The 22,335-nt window shown below is 41.6% G+C and overlaps 1 protein-coding gene across 2 annotated transcripts in view; it reads right to left on the bottom strand.

Annotated features, from left to right (window-relative positions):
• ANO10 (anoctamin 10) overlaps window positions 1–20,063 on the bottom strand; it is a 228,083-nt gene extending 208,020 nt beyond the window's left edge. For both annotated transcript variants that reach the window (XM_030830240.3, XM_030830239.3), the window contains exons 1-4: window positions 19,931–20,063; window positions 10,944–11,096; window positions 4,008–4,205; window positions 2,731–2,865 (exon numbers count right to left, since the gene is read on the bottom strand). In XM_030830240.3, coding sequence (XP_030686100.1) covers window positions 2,731–2,865; window positions 4,008–4,205; window positions 10,944–11,082 — 472 coding nt within the window. In that variant the 5' untranslated portion in view covers window positions 11,083–11,096; window positions 19,931–20,063. The remainder of the gene's footprint in view (window positions 1–2,730; window positions 2,866–4,007; window positions 4,206–10,943; window positions 11,097–19,930) is intronic.
• Between the last annotated feature and the right edge of the window lie 2,272 nt (window positions 20,064–22,335).

Consider the following 22,335-nt stretch of genomic DNA (forward strand, 5'->3'; position numbering starts at 1 on the left):
GTAAGTGTGTACTATGAACACTTGTTTACCAACAAACTGGATAGCCTAGATGAAATGGACAAATTCCTAGAAACACAAAACCTACCAAGACTAAAACAGGAAGGGAGAGAAAATGTGAATAGAACAGACCTATAAGTATTAAGGAGACTGAATCAGTAACTAAAAATCTCCTGACAAAGAGAAACCCTGAACCTGATACCCTCGCTGGTGAATTTTACCAATATTTAAAGGAAAACTAATACCAATTCTTCTCAAACTTTCCCCAAAAATTTAAGAGGAAGGAAAACTATTAACTCACTCTATGAGGCCAGCATTACCCTGATACAAAGTCAGACAAAAACACTACAAGAAGGGAAAACTACAGACCAATATCCCTCATGAACACTGATGGAAAAATACTCAACGCTAGCAAGTTCAATTCAGCAGCATGTTAAAAGAATTATACACCATGACAAGTGCAATTTATTTCTAGAATGCAAGGATGGTTCAACATACTAAAAACAATCTGTGTAATATACTACATTAACAGAATGAAGGGGGGGAAAACCCACATGATCATTTCAAGAGGCAGAAAAAGCATCTAACAAAATCCAACACTCTTTCATGATAAAAAAAAAAAACACTCAATAAATGAGGTATAGAGTGAACTACCTCAACATAATAAAATCCATCTATGAAAAGCCCACAGTAAACATCATATTGAATGGTGGAAGAATGAAAGCTTTTTCTCTAAGATCAGAAATAAGACAGAGACGCCCACTGTCATCTCTTCTATTTAACATACTATTGGAAGTTCTAGCCTGAGCAATTAGGCAAGAAAAAGAAACAAAAAGCATCCAAACTGGAAAGGAAGAAGTAAAATTATCCCTGTTCACAGATGATATCATCTTATAGGTAGAAAACGCTAAAATTTCCACAGAAATACTGTCAAAGCTAATAAATGAAGTCAGCAAAGTAGCAGGATACAAAGTCAACACAGAAAAATCAGTTGCATCTCTATACACTAACAATGAACTATCTGGAAAGGTAATTATGAAAAAAATTCCATTTCTAATAGCATCATAAAGAATAAAATACTTAGGAATTAACTATGGAGGTAAAAGACTTGTACAATAAAAACTATAAAACAATGCTAAAAGAAACTAAAGAAAACATAAAGTAATTGAAACACATCCCACATACTCGGGACTTAATCTTGTTAAGATGTCAATACTATCCAAAGCAATCTACAGATTCAATGCAATCCCTATTAAAATCCCAATGATGTCTTCTGCAAAAATAGAAAAACCCATCCTAAAATTCATATGGAATTTCATGGAACCTCAAATAGCCAAAACAATCTCGAAAAAGAAACACAAAACTTCCTGATATCAAAACTTAGGCGAGAAGGGACAGTGATTGTTTAATGGGTACAGAGTTTCAGTTTTACAAGATGGAAAGAGCTATGGAGATGGATGGTGATGATGGTTGTAAAACTTTATGAATGTATTTAATACCACTGAACTGTACACTTAAAAATCATATATAGGGACTTCCCTGGTGGCGCAGTGGTTAAGAATCTGCCTGCCAATGCAGGGGACACGGGTTTGAGCCCTGGTCCGGGAAGATCCCACATGCCACGGAGCAGCTAAGCCTGTGCACCACAACTACTGAGCCTGCACTCTAGAGCCCATGAGCCACAACTACTGAGCCCGTGTGCCACAACTACTGAAGCCCACGTGCCTAGAGCCCGTGCTCTGCAACAAGAGAAGCCACCGCAATGAAGAGTAGCCCCCGCTCACCACAACTAGAGAAAGCCCGCGTGCAGCAACGAAGACCCAACACAGCCAAAAATAAATAAATAAATTTATTTTAAAAAATCATATATAACATGTTATATGTATTTCATCACAATAGAAAAAAAGAGAGACTTAAGAGATATAATAACCAAACCAAATGGGTGATGTATGATTGGATCTTGGTTTCAACAAACCAGATCTAAAATATATTTGGTGACAAGTGAGAAATTTTGAATATGGGCTGACTCTTGGACATCCGTCCTCCTGGATGACACTGACTATTGGAAGGAAACCAGACTAGGGGACACAGAAACCTCTATGTTTAAAGAATATTTTAGGCAGCAAAAATGCTCTGGGCCTTGCCATTATCCGGGTTTGAGGCAAATTTGGAATTACACATTGTAGTAAATACTTTCAGTCTGCAAATTCAAATGGAATTACACAAAATCAGAAAGTTACAAACTGCTAATTTGCATTCAGCTATTATGTCACACTGCGAATCTTCTTAAGCCTTTCTATGTTTGTACGTGTTCATACCCAGTTGGATGAGAGGAGATGGGAAGAGAGCTTCAGGAAAAGACCGTGTCTCTGTTTTTTATTCCTCCACAGATTTTCATTATACTACAAGGTTTGGGTATAAGGTAAGCTTTGCTAATTTTAACTGAGTAATATGCAAATATGTTCACGCTGAATTTTAAGCTTACTGAATGCTGTGAGACCTTGTAAATAAGAAGCAGAGAACCATAAAGAACAAATAAATTGATCTAAAGATGCAATACAATTAAGGTCTAAAGGCAAAAGGTACGACTATGAAAAATAAGTTCCTGTAAAGTTGCGTAAGCTCTTCAGTAAGAAGGGAAAAAAGCCTCTGTAATTTGTTATTTATGTCTACTAAGCAAAAATAATTGCATTAGAATGTATATTCATGAAGCTGGTTGATACAATGACTTACATAATGATTTTCCTGGGTACAACTTTGCCTGGGGGTAACCAGGGATCATTTTTTCATCTCTGGCTCTAAGACTTTCAAGTTCATGTTTGATAATGAATTGACGTTCTGCCATGGTGAGGAAATCATCATTATCATCTAAAATAAAATAAAGATTAACAGTTATTTTCTCAGTAATAGCCAAAATAAAATTAATAATATTCAAATAACCTGGGATTATGAAATAATGATATAGACAATGAATAATAAACATAAGTAAGCAAAGTATAAAACTGACAAATTAAATAGAACATAAAGCCCCTTAGATATTTTATAAGAATAAAAATATTCTGTAATGCCTTCATATAATATATAATTCTTTAATTATTATACTAATCATTCTATAATATGGTACAAACATCCAAATGGCAGACACTTGCTTGATCTCATTTAATACCAATGAGCTGAAGGCAATACATTCTTTAATTCTAACAGTATTTTTAACTAGAGATGCAACTGAAGTTTGCCTACATGGCAAATTCTCCTCCTTCAAACTCTCAAGCCCAGGCCATTCCCTTCTGCAGTTTAACATCCCTCCCATAAATGAGGGAGAAGAAAGTCTGATAAGAAAATAGTGTTGTTTCTTGACAGGTGAATCCTCTCAAATGAGGCGAATTTCACCTTGATCATTTATTTACTAATATATAAAAATCCAGAGTGAGTGAGTCTGAAGAAGTCGAAATCACATCTTCTAACTCTGAAAGCCCTGAAAGGGACCGGTTTGGTTCTGAAAGCAAACTCCCACTCTGATAACATAGCCACCCTGGCCTTCTCAGTTCTTTCCAGAAACCATTCTATTCTGGAACCTCCTTTGAAGCCAGAACAGAATCAGAATAGGGGATCATAGGACACTGGAATACTACTCTGTTTCTTATTTGTATCAATCCAGTGAACATTCACCTTCTATGAAGTAGAATAATATAAGTTACATGTGTCATCCTAGTTTATGTTCAACTATTCTAGGGGTTACAAAGTAAATCTGAAACCCCAAATCTTACCCCAACTGCTTTGATAAATAAAATTCTACTGGAACACAGCCTTACCCATTCACTTCTTATGGTTGAAGGCTGCTTTTGCTCTGCAATGGCAGTGCTGAATAACTGCGACAGATCGTATCGTACACACAGCCTAAAATATTTACTATCAGGCCGTTTACTGAAAAAGTTTGCTGACCCCTGACCTATTCATCAAAAACTTCTTTTTGATAAATTGATTCTGGTAGAAGCAATCTTGGAACTCACCATCAAAACCTTTGAAGTTGTGTCGGGTTCCATACATGAAGGCTCTCATGGTGTTATCACTGCACTCTTTCACCAATCCCACTGCTTCTGCCCCCAGTAACAATCTAATCCTGGAGGCACCGACAAGATATAAGTTCTGATTTTCTAGTGTTTCTTTCTCATATTTATTTAACAACGGTCTAAACAACAGCTGAGCACCTTCAGAAACAAAAGATAAGCACAATCTTAGACAGAGATAAACATGAAAGTTTCAAAAATGAAAGCCTTCTAAATAAATATTATGTTCCTAGTTTGGTAGAAGGCAAATAAATTATGTTAACAATTTAAATCCATCTTCCAAATAAATAAGAAATGTAAGTAAGCTGGGGATGGTAGTTCTTTATAGCTTTTGGAAATAAACGCCAAAAATTGGAAAATGGAATAATAAGTGGCTTGCCAGTTACTCAAATTAGAATATGAGACAAGAATCGAATACTTATTAGCTCTCAGTAAAAATATGGAGCAAAAGGATACAGTTTAGTATAAAAATAAAATACCAAAATTTAAGAAAATTAATTTGAAATAAAATATTCCAATAAAAATGGTGCAAACGTAACACAATTACATCGGACTACAACAGATTTTATGAACGTTAAATACTAAATAATAAAGAGCAAAATAATTTCTCAATGATTTTTCCCATAAGTACATGCAATTACGTTTCAAGGTATTTTTCTTAAACAGATTCACAAAATGTTAAGAGTAGATATTGTGATTTGATACTGTATATGGAATTATTTCACTTAAAATATTATGGAGAAAAAGGAATTTTTTTCCTTATTTTTAATTTCTACCTACATCAAACTTTGTAAGGTACATTTATTTCTTTACTATTTGTCCTCTCTAGAGGATTGACAGGAATTATAAACTACTACTCAGATGGTAACAGGATAATAGCAGAATTTATATTTCACTTACCCAAAGGATTAACAGATTAACGTACTATGGCACTATTATTTAGGTAATTTACAACAGAGGAACTAAAGACTTTAATAAAAAAATCAATAAAAGATATAAATAAAATACAATAAAAGATATATATATAAGATATATTCAATTTAAAGAAGACACAAATGTCTCTTAAATATAAAATCCTTAATGTCATTCATATTAAGATAAATGCAATGTGTGTGTTTAAGGAGAGGGAAAAACACTTGTATGATTCTTCTCTTCCATGGATAGGGCATTAGCCTAGTGTTCTTGAGAAGCAGCATTTTGGAAATGCACACGGTTAAGAATTTTAACTCCATGTTCTCTGAAAGTGAGTCCTGCTAATTTGGCTGCTATTAAGGGCTAGTGCTTTGGACTTTGGTTGCATTTTATATACGAATTGCAAACCTATCTGTAAGTTATCACATTGATTTGTATGTATGTTTTCTATTTTCCCTTCTAAAGTTCCACTCTTCTTAAATGCTACCTCAGTAGTGTTGCCCAAAGCATATTCAATGACCCATGCTAGATGCTGCATGGGAAAAGGGGATCTGTGATTAAATACCATCAAAAAATTGGGTTAAACAAAGTTGAACAGATTTCTTTACTGTGAAATTACTCAAAACATATTTTATGTTTATTTGCATTTTAAGTCTCCAAGAGTAGGGCATTATGTGCAGTCTTTTTGACCTAAGAAATCTGTCCTTTGTTCCCGTAACAGAATTTCTTTAAGTGTCACTGTCCATGAGTCACCTCTTCAGAAAATGTTGCTAGAAAACAAAAGTCAGCTGAATAAATCCATTTGGGTGCTCTGTTTAATTAAAAAACAAAAAAAAACCCCAACACCAATATGCTACTTTTCACTTCTCACACTGCAAAAATCAAAAGTAGGGTTAAAAACTAGGGTGGTGGGTATGGTAGCCATGGAAGTGCCCTGCTCCACCCAGATCTCCCATCAAAAGAATCTGCTGTGAGAAGCAGAGTTGACTGCAGCCTCCTGCTGCCCCCCTTTGGCCACAGCACCCTCACACCTAGACCATGCTCCCCTAGCTGCTCCCAGCCACAGGTTGAACACGCAGGGGACACTGGAATGAGGCCATTTCTGCTCAACATGCGTTTCCTTTAAAGGGCAATGTTGGGCCTGGCGCATACGTTCCCAGAACCGTGCTGTAGTCGGAGGCTCTTCCTATCCAAGCCTCCTTCTTCCCTCTCTCCTTTCTGAAGTGTTAGACCTACAAGAAAGTCTGAAGGCTCTCAATGTCTAAGCCTGTTGCTTCTCCCTTTATCTTTCTACAGATGTTCCCCTCAACAAACCTCCTGTGCATTAAATCCCATTTGGTGGGCTTCCCTCGTGGTGCAGTGGATAAGAATCCGCCTGCCAATGCAGGGAACACAGGTTCAATCCCTGGTCTGGGAAGATCCCACATGCCGCGGAGCAACTAAGCCTGTGCGCCACAACTACTGAGCCTGTGCTCTAGAGCCCTCGAGCCACAACTACTGATGCCCCTGCGCCTGGAGGCTGTGCTCCGCAACAAGAGAAGCCACCGCAATGAGAAGCCCGCGCACCGCAACGAAGAGTAGCCCACGCTCGCCGCAACTAGAGAAAGCCTGCGTGCAGCAACGAAGACCCAACACAGCCAAAAATAAATAAATAAAATTTTTAAAAATTTTTTTAATAAAATAATCCCGTTTGGCATCTCTTGCTTGGACGACGCAAACTGACACGGAGTGAGAGGGGAAAGGCACTCTGAGACATCACTAGGGGAGTATCAAAGGGTATAACCTTCACAGAGAAACATTTGTCAACACCTTGTTCTGAAGAATAGTCCCCATCCCCCCCACCGGCACCCCGCCCACCAAGGCAATGACTTTCAACTTGTTCAGGTGATTCCTTTGTGATTTCTTTTGTCGCCAAACAACATACTTTAGCTAAAGGGATTTAGCTCTCTTTCCAACCCACCTTCACCATTTCCACCCACCCTTTCCATCACCCCATTCTCACAATATCGTCATATCATCCTTCTCATCCCATCAACAGTATTTTCATTATTATGACTACATACGTTACAGTTGCGCCTTACAACACGCTATGATTTTCCTTCCCTACAACTTACCGTTTTCCCCAAAATTGGTATCTATCATATGCTTGGTTTATTATGCACTTACTGCTAATTCAATCCCCCAAGCTCTGCCAATTATTTAAGTCTTCCCTCAATACACTGCCAAGAGAGATAGCTGTTAACATTATCTTCTTAGAGAAATCTCTCTTCACTCCGCCCTCACACCTTGTTGACAGCTGGGTGGGTTCAGAATTCTGGACTGAAATCATTTTCCTTCAGAAATGAAGGTATTATACCACTGCCTTCTAGCTTCCAGTGTTTCTAACCTACTTTATTTTTTCTGGAAGTATGTAGTATCTTCCCTGTCCTCAGGGTTCTGAAACCTTCCAGTGATATGCCATTTTCAGCCACAGTGCTGGGCATTGCATGGGCCCTTTCACTCTGAAAAAGCACACATCAGCCCTGAGTTTCTCTTTGATGATTTATTCCTCTCCTTTTTCTCTCTTCCCTTTTTAGAACTTTTATTCAGAGGTATACCTCCTGGACTAGTCCTCTAATTTCCCTGTTTTTTTTCTCTTAGATTTTCCAATTCTTTACCTTTTTGCTCTACTTTCTGGGAGGTTCTGTCAAAATTGTCTTCTAACCCTTTTACTGAGTTTTTAAATTTTGCTCTCATACTTTCATTTTATGAGCTGCTTTTTTTCCTAAATGATTATTTTACAATATCCTACTCTTGATGTGTAGGTGGTTTGTCTTCTCATAACGCTGAGAATTGAGTTTTTAATTCTCTTTTCGTTTTCTCCTACATGGTTTTCTTTTATCTTTTTTAGCTTTCTCTTTCACGTTAGGGATTTTCCTCAGATGTTTGGTGATCTTTTGTTATAAGCTCATGTTTAAGAAAGCAGTTCTAAGAAGTGGAACAGAAGTTCTGAAGGTTTAGATGGAACTCATCAAAGATGGCCTCTGGGGCTTCCCTGGTGGCGCAGTGGTTGGGAATCCGCCTGCCAATGCAGGGCACACGGGGTCATAGCCCTGGTCCGGGAGAATCCCACATGCCGCGGAGCAACTAAGCCCGTGCGCCTGCGCTCTAGAGCCTGCGGGCACATCTACTGAAGCCCGTGTGCACCTCAACGAGGGGTGGCCCCCGCTCTCCGCAACTAGAGAAAGCCCGCACGCCCAGCAATGAAGACCCAACGCAGCCAAAAATAAAAAAATAAAATAAATAAATTTATTTTTAAAAATGGCCCTTAATGCAAGGTAGTCTGGCCGGGTTACTTTCCATGGGCAACTCTTGATTTCTGCACCTTCGTCTTGAGTTGCTCAGATTCCTCAAGGAAACATTATTCAAATCTCCTTCCGAGATGATTACATTGTGGAAACTTAATTAGGTATGAGACTGGTGGGATGGAGGACAGGGGTAACGAGATTCAATTAATTATCTCTTTTTCAGTACAGAATCTGTTACCAACTGTACATAAAGGCCCCATGCCAAAATCCATGCATCTGACCCTCTCCAGAGAATAACAGAGACTTCTGCTGGGGTGCTAGAATACAGAAGGGACCTAGGGATCAGATTATTTCTTAAACAGATCTCAAACAATTCTTTTTTTTTTTTTCTTGGTACCATTTTTATTTCTACCTCTATAGGCCCCTAATGTCTCTAATTCCTGAGTCTTTAGGAATATTTTGCAGTGTAAACCAAACTGCATCTCAGTTTTCTCCCCTGCCAGCTCGAGCTCTGGATTTCTCAACTCTGAGAAGTTACTCACTACTCATCACCTGTTTACTAGCTTCTAGAATGGTGCTGCTGTTATATCTTCTCCTTTCTTGTCAATGTGGACTTAGGTCTTTTTTAAAAGATCCTTTTATTGTCATTTTAATAGGAGTTTATAAGAGAATAAAAGTAAATATGAGTGTTAAATCCAATACCTTTACCTGAAAGATCCAGAGTACTTTTTTGGAATGTTCTTTTATGACTGCCCCAGCATTGTAGGAGGATGCCATCCCGTCCCCATCCTCATGTGTCCTTGCTAAAGCCACACAAAGAGCAGAGAAGACGACTAGGAATACACTGGGCTCTCTCACTCTAAGACACTACAAATGTTCTTACACCACAGGGATTTTATTTTTTATTTATTTTTTAAATTTATTTATTTTTGGCTGCGTTGGGTCTTCGTTGCTGCGTGCGGGCTTTCTCTAGTTGCAGCGAGTCGGGGCTACTCTTCGTTGTGGTGCGTGGGCTTCTCATTGTGATGGCTTCTCTTGTCGCGGAGCATGGGCTCTAGGTGCGCGGGCTCAGTAGTTGTGGCTTGAGGGCTCTAGAGTGCAGGCTTAGTAGTTGTGGCACACAGGCTTAGTTGCTCCAAGGCATGTGGCATCTTCCCAGACCAGGGCTTGAACCCATGTCCCCTGCATTGGCAGGCAGATTCTTAACCACTGCGCCACCAGGGAAGTCCAACCACAGGGATTTTAAAGAAGAGACTCCAGTCCAGTGAAATACCTCAGACTTCAGCAAGCAAGTATTCTTCTTTTTAAAGGTTTTTTTTTTTTGGTTCAATTGTTTGAAAAAAATTAAAAATTCCACTTTGACACAAAGTTTTATTTTTAAGAAGGCATTTCCATTTACAGTCAAAATCGTTTTTTAAGAGTCTTATTTACATTTTGTCCAGTGTTTCGAGACTTAGTGAAGTTTTAGGGGTTGTTTTGTGTAGTTTTACGAAGTGTCTGCTCAGGTAAAACTCCCTCCACCCTCTTACCCAGATCTAGCCCCCTTTCTGTGCCCTACAGGAGAGGGCTAACCTTCGGCTTCTTCTATAAAGTCATCCCTTACCACCCCGAAAAGCATCACCAAGTGTCACTTCTTCCTTCCCTTTACTTTCTTTTTTTTAAAATTATACACCCTTATTTTCCTCTTAATATCTGTAGAAACTGTAGTAATGTTACATACCTCATTCTTCCTATTGGTAATTATCATCTTCTCTCTTTTTTTTTAAAAAAATATTTATTTATTTTTGGCTGTGTTGGGTCTTAGCTGCAGCACATGGGATCTTTTGTTGCAGCGCGCGGGCTTCTCTCTAGTTGTGGCATGCAGCCTTGGTAGTTGCAGCACACAGGCTCTCTAGTTGTGGCACACAGGCTCCAGAGCGCATGGGCTCTCAAGTTGTAGCGCACGGGCTCCAGAGCACGTGGGCTCTGTAGTTGTTGCGCATGGCCTCCAGAGTATGTGGGCTCTCTAGTTGCAGCATGCGGGCTCACTTGTTGTGGCATGTGGGCTCAGTAGTTGCAGCGCACAGGCTTAGCTGCCCTGCAGCTAAGGACGTGGGATCTTAGTTCCCCGACCAGAGATCAAACCCGCGTCCCCTGCATTGGAAGGTGGATTCTCAAACACTGGACCACCAGGGAAGACCCCCTTTACTTTCACAGCAAGTATACATAATGATTTTTTTTAAGTATCATGCAGTATTTTGTAAGAGCTTTTTCCTTAGCCTTTCTTCCTGTTCCCTCAATTTCCTGGAACTAGCGTTCAGTCTCTTTACCCTGACAGTAACATCCTTGCCGGCAGAAGTGTTTCTCTCTCCCTTAGCACCATAACCAACACAGAAATAATACTCAAAGATATTCATTCATTTGACAAATATTTATTAAGCACCTACTATGCACCAGGCACTGTACATAGGCACAGAGTTTATAGCTGTGAACAAAACCACTCACGTTGCTTACGGTCTAAGAGAGACTTACAATCTAATGTTGATTTAAGACCTCCTTTCAAGTCCTAGATAAATAATAAAGAGCAAAGAAATGAACATTAATTTTAAAAATATATCAATTAAAAAACTGTGAAACACATTTGAAAATACAGTTTTACTCACTGGCATGACTAAATCTGAGTGATATTTATTTTACTCACCTCCATCTTTCTTTCTACTGATAATTCTGTTCTTCAGCCATTCTTTGGTTTCTTCCTTGACATCCTGAGCAAGTTCTATGACAACCAGAGGCGTGAAAGAGCTCTCATGAGTATCCAGAGCTGACAAGGTCACTTTCATCTTTGACAAACTTGCTGAAAATAAAAAGCAAAGATGGGCTATAATGGGAAAAATAAATATAGACTGTATTTGTATTTTCTCTTAATTAAACCTAATTCTGGCTTCCTGGACAGAAGAAAATTTCTCACGAGCCAGATGGGTTACATGACAGGCTCACCAAATGGCTCACAGCACCTGTGCGAGCCAGGCCCTATACAAAAACGAGGGAAACACTACTCGTATCCGTAAGCAGCTCAGAATAAGGCAGAGGGTACATTCAGGTAAGTGAAGGATAACAGTGTAAAATGTGTTCACACAAGAGGACTAAGAAAGTATTTACAAAGGATGTGACCTGAACAGGATTTAGAAGAATGAATAGGAGTTTGCCAGATCGACAATGGATGGCATTCTAGGCAGAGGAAATAGTGTTCCCCTACAAAACAATGATGAAAAATAGCCAAGATGGGGCTTCCCAGGTGGCACAGTGGTTGAGAGTCCGCCTGCTGATGTAGGGGACACGGGTTCGTGCCCCGGTCTGGGAAGATCCCACATGCCGCGGAGCGGCTAGGCCTGTGAGCCATGGTCGCTGAGCCTGCTGTCTGGAGCCTGTGCTCCGCAATGGGAGAGGCCGCAACAGTGAGAGGCCCGCATACCAAAAAAAAAAAAAAAAAATAGCCGATAGACTCAGAGAAATACAAGTGAGTAGGTACAGCTGGAGTGTTAACTATGAGTTAGAGGAAGGGAGGATGGGAGCTGGTATCTAATGAAGGCCCCAGATTATTACAAATTAACTGGGCCTTGTCCAGCAAACAATGGGAATCACCAATTCATTATGGGCAGGGAATTGACACAGCCCAATTTCATGTTTTTGTATGGAGTTGATGTCCCCAGCATCAGCTTCCCTTCCCAGTGTCCCTAACTTTCTCAGGGATGTCATCTTTATCTCTGTCACCAAGCTGGGAAGATAATGGAGTCAACCTGGAAACCCACAAATGGCATCGGTCACTAAGGCCTGATGGCCTCCCTCAAAAATGTTTCTCATGTGGACCTCTCTAACTCCATGATTCTCAACAGGGGCAATTTTCAGACTTTAGACTCATTTACTCTAACTTTGTGCTTAATGTAAGTTTTAATGACTCCAAAGTCGAAGTGCAAAGCAATTCTTGGGAACAATCACAAAAGGAATGACCAACAACACAGAACATCTTTCCTTTCTCTGGGGGAAATCACAGTCTTTCAGCAAGCTGATCAAACAGATCCAGCTTGTCTGGCCTGGACTGATGAGCCTTGTTTTTCTCTAACAGAGTACAAGTTTTGTTTGGGGCAATACGGGTGTTATAAATCAATGCTGGATTCAAATAATAACTACAAATACATCAGGAATGCTATTTCAAGGTATCAGCCCAATCAAACTCCCCAGGCTAGGATCTACGAGGGAAGCCAGGTCAAAACAGGACCAACTACAATGAGGTATCACCTCACACTGGTCAAAATGGCCATCATCAAAAAATCTACAAACAATAAATGCTGGAGAGGATGTGGAGAAAAGGGAACCCTCTTGCACTGCTGGTGGGAATGTAAATTGATACAGCCACTGTGGAGAACAGTAGGGAGGTTCCTTAAAAAACTAAAAATAGAACTACCATACGACCCAGCAATCCCACTACCGTGCATACACCTGAGAAAACCATAAATCAAAAAGAGTCACGTGTAATGGACATATATACACTACCAAACGTAAAACAGATAGCTAGTGGGAAGCAGCCGCATAGCACAGGGAGATCAGCTCGGTGCTTTGTGACCACCTAGAGGGGTGGGATAGGGAGGGTGGGAGGGAGGGAGACACAAGAGGAAAGAGATACGGGAACATTTGTATATGTATAACTGATTCACTTTGTTATAAAGCAGAAACTAACACACCATTGTAAAGCAATTATACTCCAATAAAGAATTAAAAAAAAAAAAGAGCCATGTACCACAATGTTCATTGCCGCACTATGTACAATAGTCAGGACATGGAAGCAACCTAAGTGTCCATCGACAGATGAATGGATAAAGAAGATGTGACACATATATACAATGGAATATTACTCAGCCATAAAAAAAAGAAATTGAGTTATTTGTAGTGAGGTGGATGGACCTAGAGTCTGTCATACAGAGTGAAGTAAGTCAGAAAGAGAAAAACAAATACCGTACGCTAACACATATATATGGAATCTAAAAAAAAAAAAAGGTTCTGATGAACCTAGGGGTAGGGCAGGAATAAAGACACAGACTTAGAGAATGGACTTGAGGACACGGGGAGGGGGGAGGGGAAGCTGGGACAAAGTGAGAGAGTGGCATGGACATATATACACTATCAAATGTAAAATAGATAGCTAGTGGGAAGCAGCTGCATGGCACAGGGAGATCAGCTTGGTGCTTTGTGACTGCCTAGAGGGGTGGGATGGGGAGGGTGCGAGAGAGGTGCAAGAGGGAGGGGATATGGGGATATATGTATGTATATGGCTGATTCACTTTGTTATGCAGCAGAAACTAACAACATTGTAAAGCAATTATACTCCAATAAAGATGTTAAAAAAAAATAGGACTGAGTTCTCAACTCCAAATAGCTAATGATATAATCAGGAATTATAAAGAAGGAAAGAATGGTAACAGATAGCCATTAAAGCTATGGGAACTCAGAACACTTCATGTGCAAAAGTTATCAATGAAGCTTGAGAGTAAAGGCCCGACCAGAGCAGAGTGGTAACATGTTTGTAAGCTACCACCATTTGAGAAAGTATGCTGCCGTTTACATCTAACCTGACAGCCAGTAAGGAGTCACTGGGGGTTTCTGAGCAGAGGATTGGCTATGTGTCAGAGTGACAGAAATCTCAACAGGTACGTTTAGGGGGTGTTCTTCATGGTATTCTTTCAACTCCCCTGAACTTCTGAAATTTTTCATAACAAAAAGTTGGGGGGAGGCTTCCCTGGTGGTGCAGTGGTTAAGGATCCGCCTGCCAATGCAGGGGACACGGGTTCGAGCCCTGGTCTGGGACAATCTCACATGCCGTGAAGAAACTGAGCCCGTGTGCCACAACTACTGAGCCTGCACACTACAACTACTGAAGCCCGCATACCTAAAGCCCGTGCTCCGCGACAAGAGAAGCCACCGCAATGAGAAGCCTGCACACCGCAACGAAGAGTAGCCCCCGCTAGCCGCAACTAGAGAAAGCCTGCGTGCAGCAGCAAAGACCCAAAGCAGCCAAAAATAAATTAATTTAATAAATTAATTTTTTAAAAAAAGTTGGGGAAAAATGTTAATCTACCAGTAGACTACGGAGGCTTACCATCATCATCTTTCACATGGAAATATCAAATACAACAAACATTAATCATGTGCTTATTATGAGCCAGGCCATGACGGAGTCTGAAGATACAAAAGTAAATAAGGTCTACATCTTACTTTTGAGAAGCAGGCATGCATCAAATCATTCTAACACAGGGCTAAGTATAACAGTACAACTGCAGTAACCCGAGGGCTTGGGGCAGCCTGAGAAGGGAGGCTGAGAATGGGACAGGCTGCAATTTAGAAAAGATACCCAGATGATTCCAAGGTTTCTAACCTGGGACATGGGAAGAATGGCTGTGAGTTAGCAAATAGCAAAGATGGAAGGAATGGTGAGGTTAAGGGGACAATACAGGGCTCAGCAGGGCATATGTGCACATGCATCAAAGGTCAAAGTTTTTTAGCCTTTATGCATTGCCTAATGTGAGTGACGATTATTCACAATTACCAGGTCATGAAACAATCTTTCTGAGAAAGTAAGGCAGGTTTCAGTTCTCAACACGTATACGAGCATTATGTAGAAGCTCACAGTAAATACTTGCTCATTGGTTTATTCTTATTTGAGATACTGTATGCCTTTCATTACTCAAAGCACGACCTTACCAAGACTTCCAATATATTACAGACAAAAATGTCACAATCTCTGATATACGAAGAGTTCTTATAAATCAATAACAAAAAATACAAAAAACTAAAGTCACAAAGAAGAAATATACACTTGAAAAGATGTTTAAAGTTACTAAGAAAGGAACGCAAAGTAACAATGAGTTATTTTTCCCTTTTCAGATTTGTTGAAAGATGGACAGAACCCAGGTCTGGCATGGGAGTAGAAAACTGGGCATTTTCACACATTGCTGCCAGATGTTGTGATTTGATACCACCTTCCCAGAAAGCAGAGTAGCAATCTGAAAAACAACATTAAATACTCATACCATTCAACAGAACAATGCTAGTTCTAGGAATTTATACCAAACATATAATAAAATCAAAAATGTACATAAATGTTCATTACAGCTTTCTTTTTTTCTGTCTTTCCTCTCTTTCCTATAAAGTCAAACAACAGGATACTGGCTAAATAAAGTATAACTATACAACAGAACCGTTAATACTAGGATACAGATCCAACTAAATTAATATGGAGAATGTTTCATAACACATTATAAGGTAAAAATGCAAAGTATGACCCCATTTCTGAATATATATCATCCACAGTAATATCAAAATGACAACACTAGCTAACATTTGCTGAGGATTTACTGCATCAAAGCACGGCTACACATTTTTATGTGAATTACCTCAGTCATTTCTCACAGCAACGCCATGAAGAAGGAACTTTAACGTTTCCATCTTACAGATGAGAAAACTGAGGTGAAAGAAGTAAAAAGTAGCCTGTCCACATCATGCAGTCTCAAGCAGGGAAGCTGGGCTTCAAAACCAGGCAGCCTGATGCCAGAGCTCACATCCTTAACCACATTTGTGTATACATATGTATTCATCACATGTGGTATGAGTGTATTACACACACTTGTGTTAGTCACGGTGTAGGTATGTGTGTCTAATAAAAATTCCATCAGTGATTAGTCAGATATATTTCTCCATCCCCATTTCTAGGTAGTAGGATTTACGATGAGTTTTATTTTCTTCTTTACATTTTTCTTTTTGATTTGAATTTTAGTGAGCAGGTATTTCTTATGAGTGGAAAAAAATGGCTTCTATGTTCGTAAAATAGAAGGCTCACATTTTCAACATAAGTGTAAAATATACACTGTAGTAGAGACCAAATGATACTTTTAAAATTACCTAATACAAGATAATATTTTGCTTTATTCTTCAGATTAAAAACATACTAACTTTGTATACAAGAAGTCACCTAGCTTCAAAGATTGTTTAGTTTGGGGTAAAAGTTAACGGCATATAGAATGAAAGGACTCGGGACCTAGGCACGTCCTATCCATGAGACTGGCAAAAGCAGCGCAGAAGTTGGACTAGGAGAGAATTTTAGGGCAGAAGGAGCCTTAGGGGTCCATTAGTCCCAAGACCACACTATTTCATGTTAATAAAACCAAAGTCACACAACCAGTGTGACAGAGATAAGACTGAAATCCAATGCTCTTTGAATGACACCATACCGTATGCAAAAGACCTTTTTTCCCCATTTTTTTGAACTTGGCCAATTTAAAGTCTCACCATCAAAAGTAACGCTGGCCTCGCCACAGCTGTGGAGCTGTGTGCTTTCACTTGTTAGAGTCTCACAGACTAACCCAAGCGCCAGCACTGAGCAGTTCAGTGGAGCCTGGTAAGCCTCAACCCCTTCAAGGCTCCAGTATATAAGATGCTCTTGGAAGTTTCAACACTGCTTGTTTTCAGCTGCTTCACACTTGTGCCATCCACTGGGCCACAGGGTACTTACAGGCTGGGTGACCTAAGTGGCAGGAACCTCTCTTACACTGCCCGTGTTCCCGTCCCTGAAACCCTGTGCCCTCCTCCTTCTTGTGTCCTCTGCTCAGGGAATTTCCATCACTATACAGTAACACCTCTGGGGACGCCCTCTCCTTGGGGGATTCCTGCCCCCTCTGTGCTCTGCACGCAACATCATTCTTGCAGTTCACCGACCAGCGCGATCCAGGCCTGCTCCAATCCCACCTCTTCACGTTGGCTAGCCCAACGGCGTGAATACCAAGTGTAAGGTGGGGAAAATAAGAAGCCTCGTGGCAGCATGGGCTAACCTGAGTTCTGCAATCCACTTTCACTGGAGGGTCTTAACAGAGGCTGGCTGCACCATTACCATGCACACTAGACTAGTACATGGGACCAAAATACCACCTGGGGGGACATGAGGACTTGAAGCGTGGACACAGCAGAGGGCCTCATGGTTCCTGTTGGGGCTGATCTGAAAACAAGCAATGATTCAACACACAGACTTCCTGGGCACTGGAGGGTAGAATGATTTCTGCTTCCACAGCCAATTTCCCCCTTTTATCCAGACTGTCAGCCAGGCCAGCAGCCAGCAGTAACTGTAAAGCACAGAGCAGCTACGTTCCATATGCTCCGGGCACAGGACCAGTAGATAGCCATCTCAAACTCTGCTCTTCTTAATCACGCATTGAACTGCACCCAGGGCTAAAGGAGGCCTACAAAGGAACTGGATCCCTGTGGCTCTTACATTAGCTATTGGAATCACCTGCCTATAGTAAGGGTTAAATCCTGACCTTGGTGGTTGAAATGCACGTATGAAAAGAAACTCACTGGGAGTTCAAGCATGGAGGGGGGTGGTTCACATATTTTATCACGGTTCAAAAAAAGAATAAGGGACGCTTTATTCTCTTCCTGAGTTTGGGTAAAGAAAAAACATCAATGGAATTATCATAAATTCAAAGACTAATAAGTAAGTGCATAAGGCTGTGTTTAGGAATCACCTTATTTCAGACTCAAGGAGAAACACAATCCAAAATGACAAAATTACTCTCAGTCGTAAGGCAGAATAGGAACACATCAGTGAGAGCAAAATGAAGGGCCACACTGATCAAGGAGGAAGATGAGCGGGATTTCCTAGGAGAAAACTTGCAATTTTAATGGCAAGTGCTAGAAGGGACAGGACCCCTCCGGAGGCCCCCTCTAAGGTGTAAGACAACTTAGAGGCAGTTAATTATGAGAGCAATTGTGGGACCGTACTCCTTGAGACCTAGGGCAGCCGTCTCTCACAGTCACCTAAGATGAGGGCAGATTTGAGAATGAAACATCAGCCCTGCACACATGCACCCTCACTAAAGAGTTTCTCAGTGACACCCACAATGTAGGGGAGTTGGTGAGGCCCATTCCCTGAGGAACATACCTAGGAACCTCTCGTGGCCTCAGGCCTCCACAGGAAGGTGTAGGAGAGATGAGACACGACACAATGAAGACAGCCTCGCCACAACAGCCCAGGTCCAGGCCTAATTAGATGCTGCACTCATACTCTCTTTCTACACTTGGTACCCCAGACACTGCCAAGATTTTGCTTATTTGAGCTGGAATAATGTCTGAAAACCTACAGCAACAATGAATCTCCTCCCCAAGCACAGGACCTGGCACACAGCTGAAATGCTAATATGTGATAAAAGAATGAATTCACGTGATGAACATACCACCATTTAAAAAGATGTTTAGGGAGAATTTTTAATGATCCAGGAAAATGCTAAAAATACAAAGGGAAAAAAAGCAAAATACAAAGTAATACAACAATATGACCCCAACTATGTAATACGTACATTTAGAGACACAAAAAAATACAAAAAGAATTAAGAAGAATTGCACAAAAATGTTAGGGTTGGTGAAATTACATGGAGTTTTCATTTTCATTCTTATACTTTTCTCTATCTTCCAAGTTCTCTTACAGTGAAAAAAAGTTTCACTGAGTTTGTTTTTTAAGCACACACAGTCTCCAATTTACCAGGACTTTTCTATCCCTTTCCATTAGTTTAAATCTTTTCAATTTCATTCTTCATCTGCAATTCTACAATTCTTTCAGCAATAACTGGTCAGAACAGATACGATCTACTTTCCACAGCTAATTTTAAATTGTTTATCATACTCACAGAATGGGCTCTTAGAAAACATCTAGTTCTCTAGCTCGGTGTGACTTTAAAATTCAAAGTAGCCAGATAAGAAAGATTTAAATTTTTTTTTAAAAACCCCACAGGATTAGATATTTTTAAAATTAAACCTCCGCAGGATTTAAGGGAACGTGATACGACTGCTTTTGAGTCTGAATAAAAACCTCAACTCTGAACTTTGTGCGGGACCTCCATACACCGTCTGGGCTGCCGGAATAGGGTTTCACAGAAGACAGCGCCGCACCAACGCTGGCGCCGCCAAGGCTCCAGGGAAATTAGAAGCATTCCATAGGAGAAGCACCCCTTCCAGCCACGTTTCTCAGGTGTCCCAGGCATTGCCCCTGACTTTCATCTAATACTTCAGCTGTACTGTGTGTCCCAGTCGAAAGCCTGGAAACCCGATCACCCCGATGTGAGAGCACAACCCCGCAAGCTCACTAGCGTCACGCCCGTGCCGAGATACCCGAAGCTCCAGGCTCTCCGGACAGTCGGGGAAGCGTGAATCATGGGCCCCCGTGAGCTGGTCCTTCTCTCAAACGCCCTTCACTAGGCTTCGTCGACTCCTCCACCCCCACTCATCTCATTCCCCGTTGCTCTGGAGCCCCCCAAGCCCTCGCATCCTGACTCCACCAGCCACCAGATTTCAGCTTCACCACTTTCTTCTATCAACCCTCCACCCTCAGACCAACCTCGGCCCTCTGCAGCTTCCACCTGCGACTGCCACTCCCACCCGAACGTCACCCAACCTCGGCGTCCCTCCCCGTCCTACTTTCCCATTCCCGGGATTGCCAACCCCGGGAGCTACCCCGGAAAGGAAGGGCGGCGGCCGGGAGGAGTCACTGGAAGCGTCGCGCCGCTGCCCGACAGCCCGGACTCAACCACCTGCACTGACCCAGGCTCTGCGCTGCCGAAAGCGAGGGGGTCCGAGGTCCCCTCCCCCACTCACCGGCCGCCACAGCACTCCACGTCTTCGGGGGTGGGCCCGAGAACCTGCTAGTCCCCCAGGCCGGGAAACCGACTCTCGCCGCGGGAGGCGAGCCGCTGCCTGCCGGGCGGGTACCACCTAGCGCCGGGCGTGCAGGGCGGGGCCGAGACGCGCTCGCACGCAGGCGGGGGCGGGGCCGAGGTGGGGGAGGCGGGGCTTAGGGCTGAGTCACTCCCGGCAGAGACCAGGCTGCTCCAGAGAAACACTAGACTGGCCTAGTCTGGCTGTCGCCGGGAGTGAGAGCTGAGACTGCTAAGGAAGAGGCGTGCCTTATGGGCTGTCACTCCGCGTGGGGGCGGCACCACGGTGGAGAGGCGGGGCCTCGCGGGGCTGGGCTGTCACTCCGAGAGTATGGAGGGGCGACCTGCAAAGAAATATGTCCATTCACATTTTCCTCTTTTCCGTCTCTTAAGGTCCAGAGTCCAACTTCCTTGTCACTTTCAAATATAAGAACAAGCCTCATTTTAGTTGTAATTCACTTTCAGGCAGTGAAAAACCCAGTTCCAATATATTATCCCCCCGCCCACCTCGGGATCTGTGCCCTGGGAATGTGTTCCCAGTGCCTTGCAAGCTCTTCGTTAATTAAGGAGATGATTTATTTCCTTCCTTCCCTCACGGGAAGCGGGAACCGAATCTCACCTTCTCACTGAGGCCCTTTCTGACCATCCTATTTAATACCTGCTCTCCTCCCTACCCCACTATCTTACCTTAGCATATTTCTTTTTTCCACAGCACTCATCACCTTCTAACGTTTTATATTATTATATTTATTGTCAGTCTTTCCCTAGAATGTAAGCTTCACAAGGGCAGGGATTTTTGTCTGTTTTATCCACTGATACATCCCCAGTGCCTAGAACAGCGTTAGAGTCACAGTAGGCATGCAGTAACTCAAAGGAATGAAAGAAAACAATGTATGAACCCTTTCTCCTTCCGTACACGCTGTTCAGTCTAGACAGATGCCTCGAGGTCCTACAACGCCAGAAAAGCCGTGTCTGCTTTTCCATCCTCTGCCCCTTCTCTGTGTCTTCCAGACTCAAGACAGGAGACAGGGAGACCAGGGGCAAGGCACAGAAGCCTAATTACTTGCGAGGGGCCCTTTGTTGATCTTTCTAGATGCCTGTCATAGCAGCTCACAACGTTATTGGCCAGTTCCCCTGTGGCCATCATGGGTGTGGCCAGAAGTTCTTTCTCTTTTGAAGATCTGGACAAATTGTTTATGCGCTTCAACAGGTTTAGACATTGATTACTCAGTACATTTTTGTTTTTTAATTGCACTCTTCCTAACTTCTCATTCCTTGAATTTATGGCCATCCCTCCATATAATGTCATCTTCTGATATTTATATGACTGGAAGGATTGGAAAAAAGATTGAATGGAAATGTTAAAAATGCGTTTCACACAGATGGTCTCCTTTCATCTCCACAATTAGTACATTAAAACTTTGTGTTAAGTATGACAAATTAGCTGTTGGACAACACAAAGGGCAGACTTCAGTTAATGACATGGATTCCTGTATCAGTTAGCTATTGCTGTGTAACAAACCACTACACAGAATTAAGGATTCCCTTTTGCATCACTCTCCTTTTGGGCATTTCCTTTATAATCTGTGACACCCAGAACCCCCTTTTTCCAGTTCTGCTGGCCAGAGAGATAGGGTTCTCCTGGAGTCTGCCATACTTTATATCTGTTGTGCTGCTCTGTGCAACTGCGGCTGCCCTCAGGACAATGTTGAGGGGAAAGAGAGAAAAAACGACAGGGATTCTCCCCATACGCTGCACAATGTGTCCTTTTTCCCATTTCCTCTGACCAGAGGGACAGGTTTTCTATCAGGGTCTAGTTATCCACATCACTATACTATAGCAGGGAAGCTCTGTGACTGGGAGTGGCCTCAGGACAGAGTGGGGAGAAGAAAAAGCAATCAGGAGTTTTCACCCCTCTCTCCAGCTTGTGGTAGCCTTTTTTTCATATTTTGTCCAGAGGTTTTAATAGTCATCTGTGGTGGACATAGGCTGCAGTGGACATAGTCCATTTCAGCCAGAACTGGAACTGATCAATTTAATAAATGAAAAGATGTTTTTATTTGTATTTCTCTTATTATGAGTGATAAAGCACATTTGTATTTCATTTGCCATGAATTATCTATTTATGTATTTTGTCCACTTTATAGAAACACTTTATATAATAGTAAGAATGGTCCTTTCCTTAGAAATGAATGTCAAAACTTTTTCTCAGTTTGTCATGTCTTTTGACTTTTCTTACACTGTTTTACTTGCTTATTTTTTGTTTGTTGGGTTGGTTGTGTTGTTTGTTTTGCTTTTTTGGCCACGCAGACCTTTTTCATTTCTAGTTGGTCAACTTTTATCAAG

Source organism: Globicephala melas, chromosome 11 (genome assembly GCF_963455315.2).
Source record: "Globicephala melas chromosome 11, mGloMel1.2, whole genome shotgun sequence".
Classification (NCBI taxonomy): Eukaryota; Metazoa; Chordata; class Mammalia; order Artiodactyla; family Delphinidae; genus Globicephala; species Globicephala melas.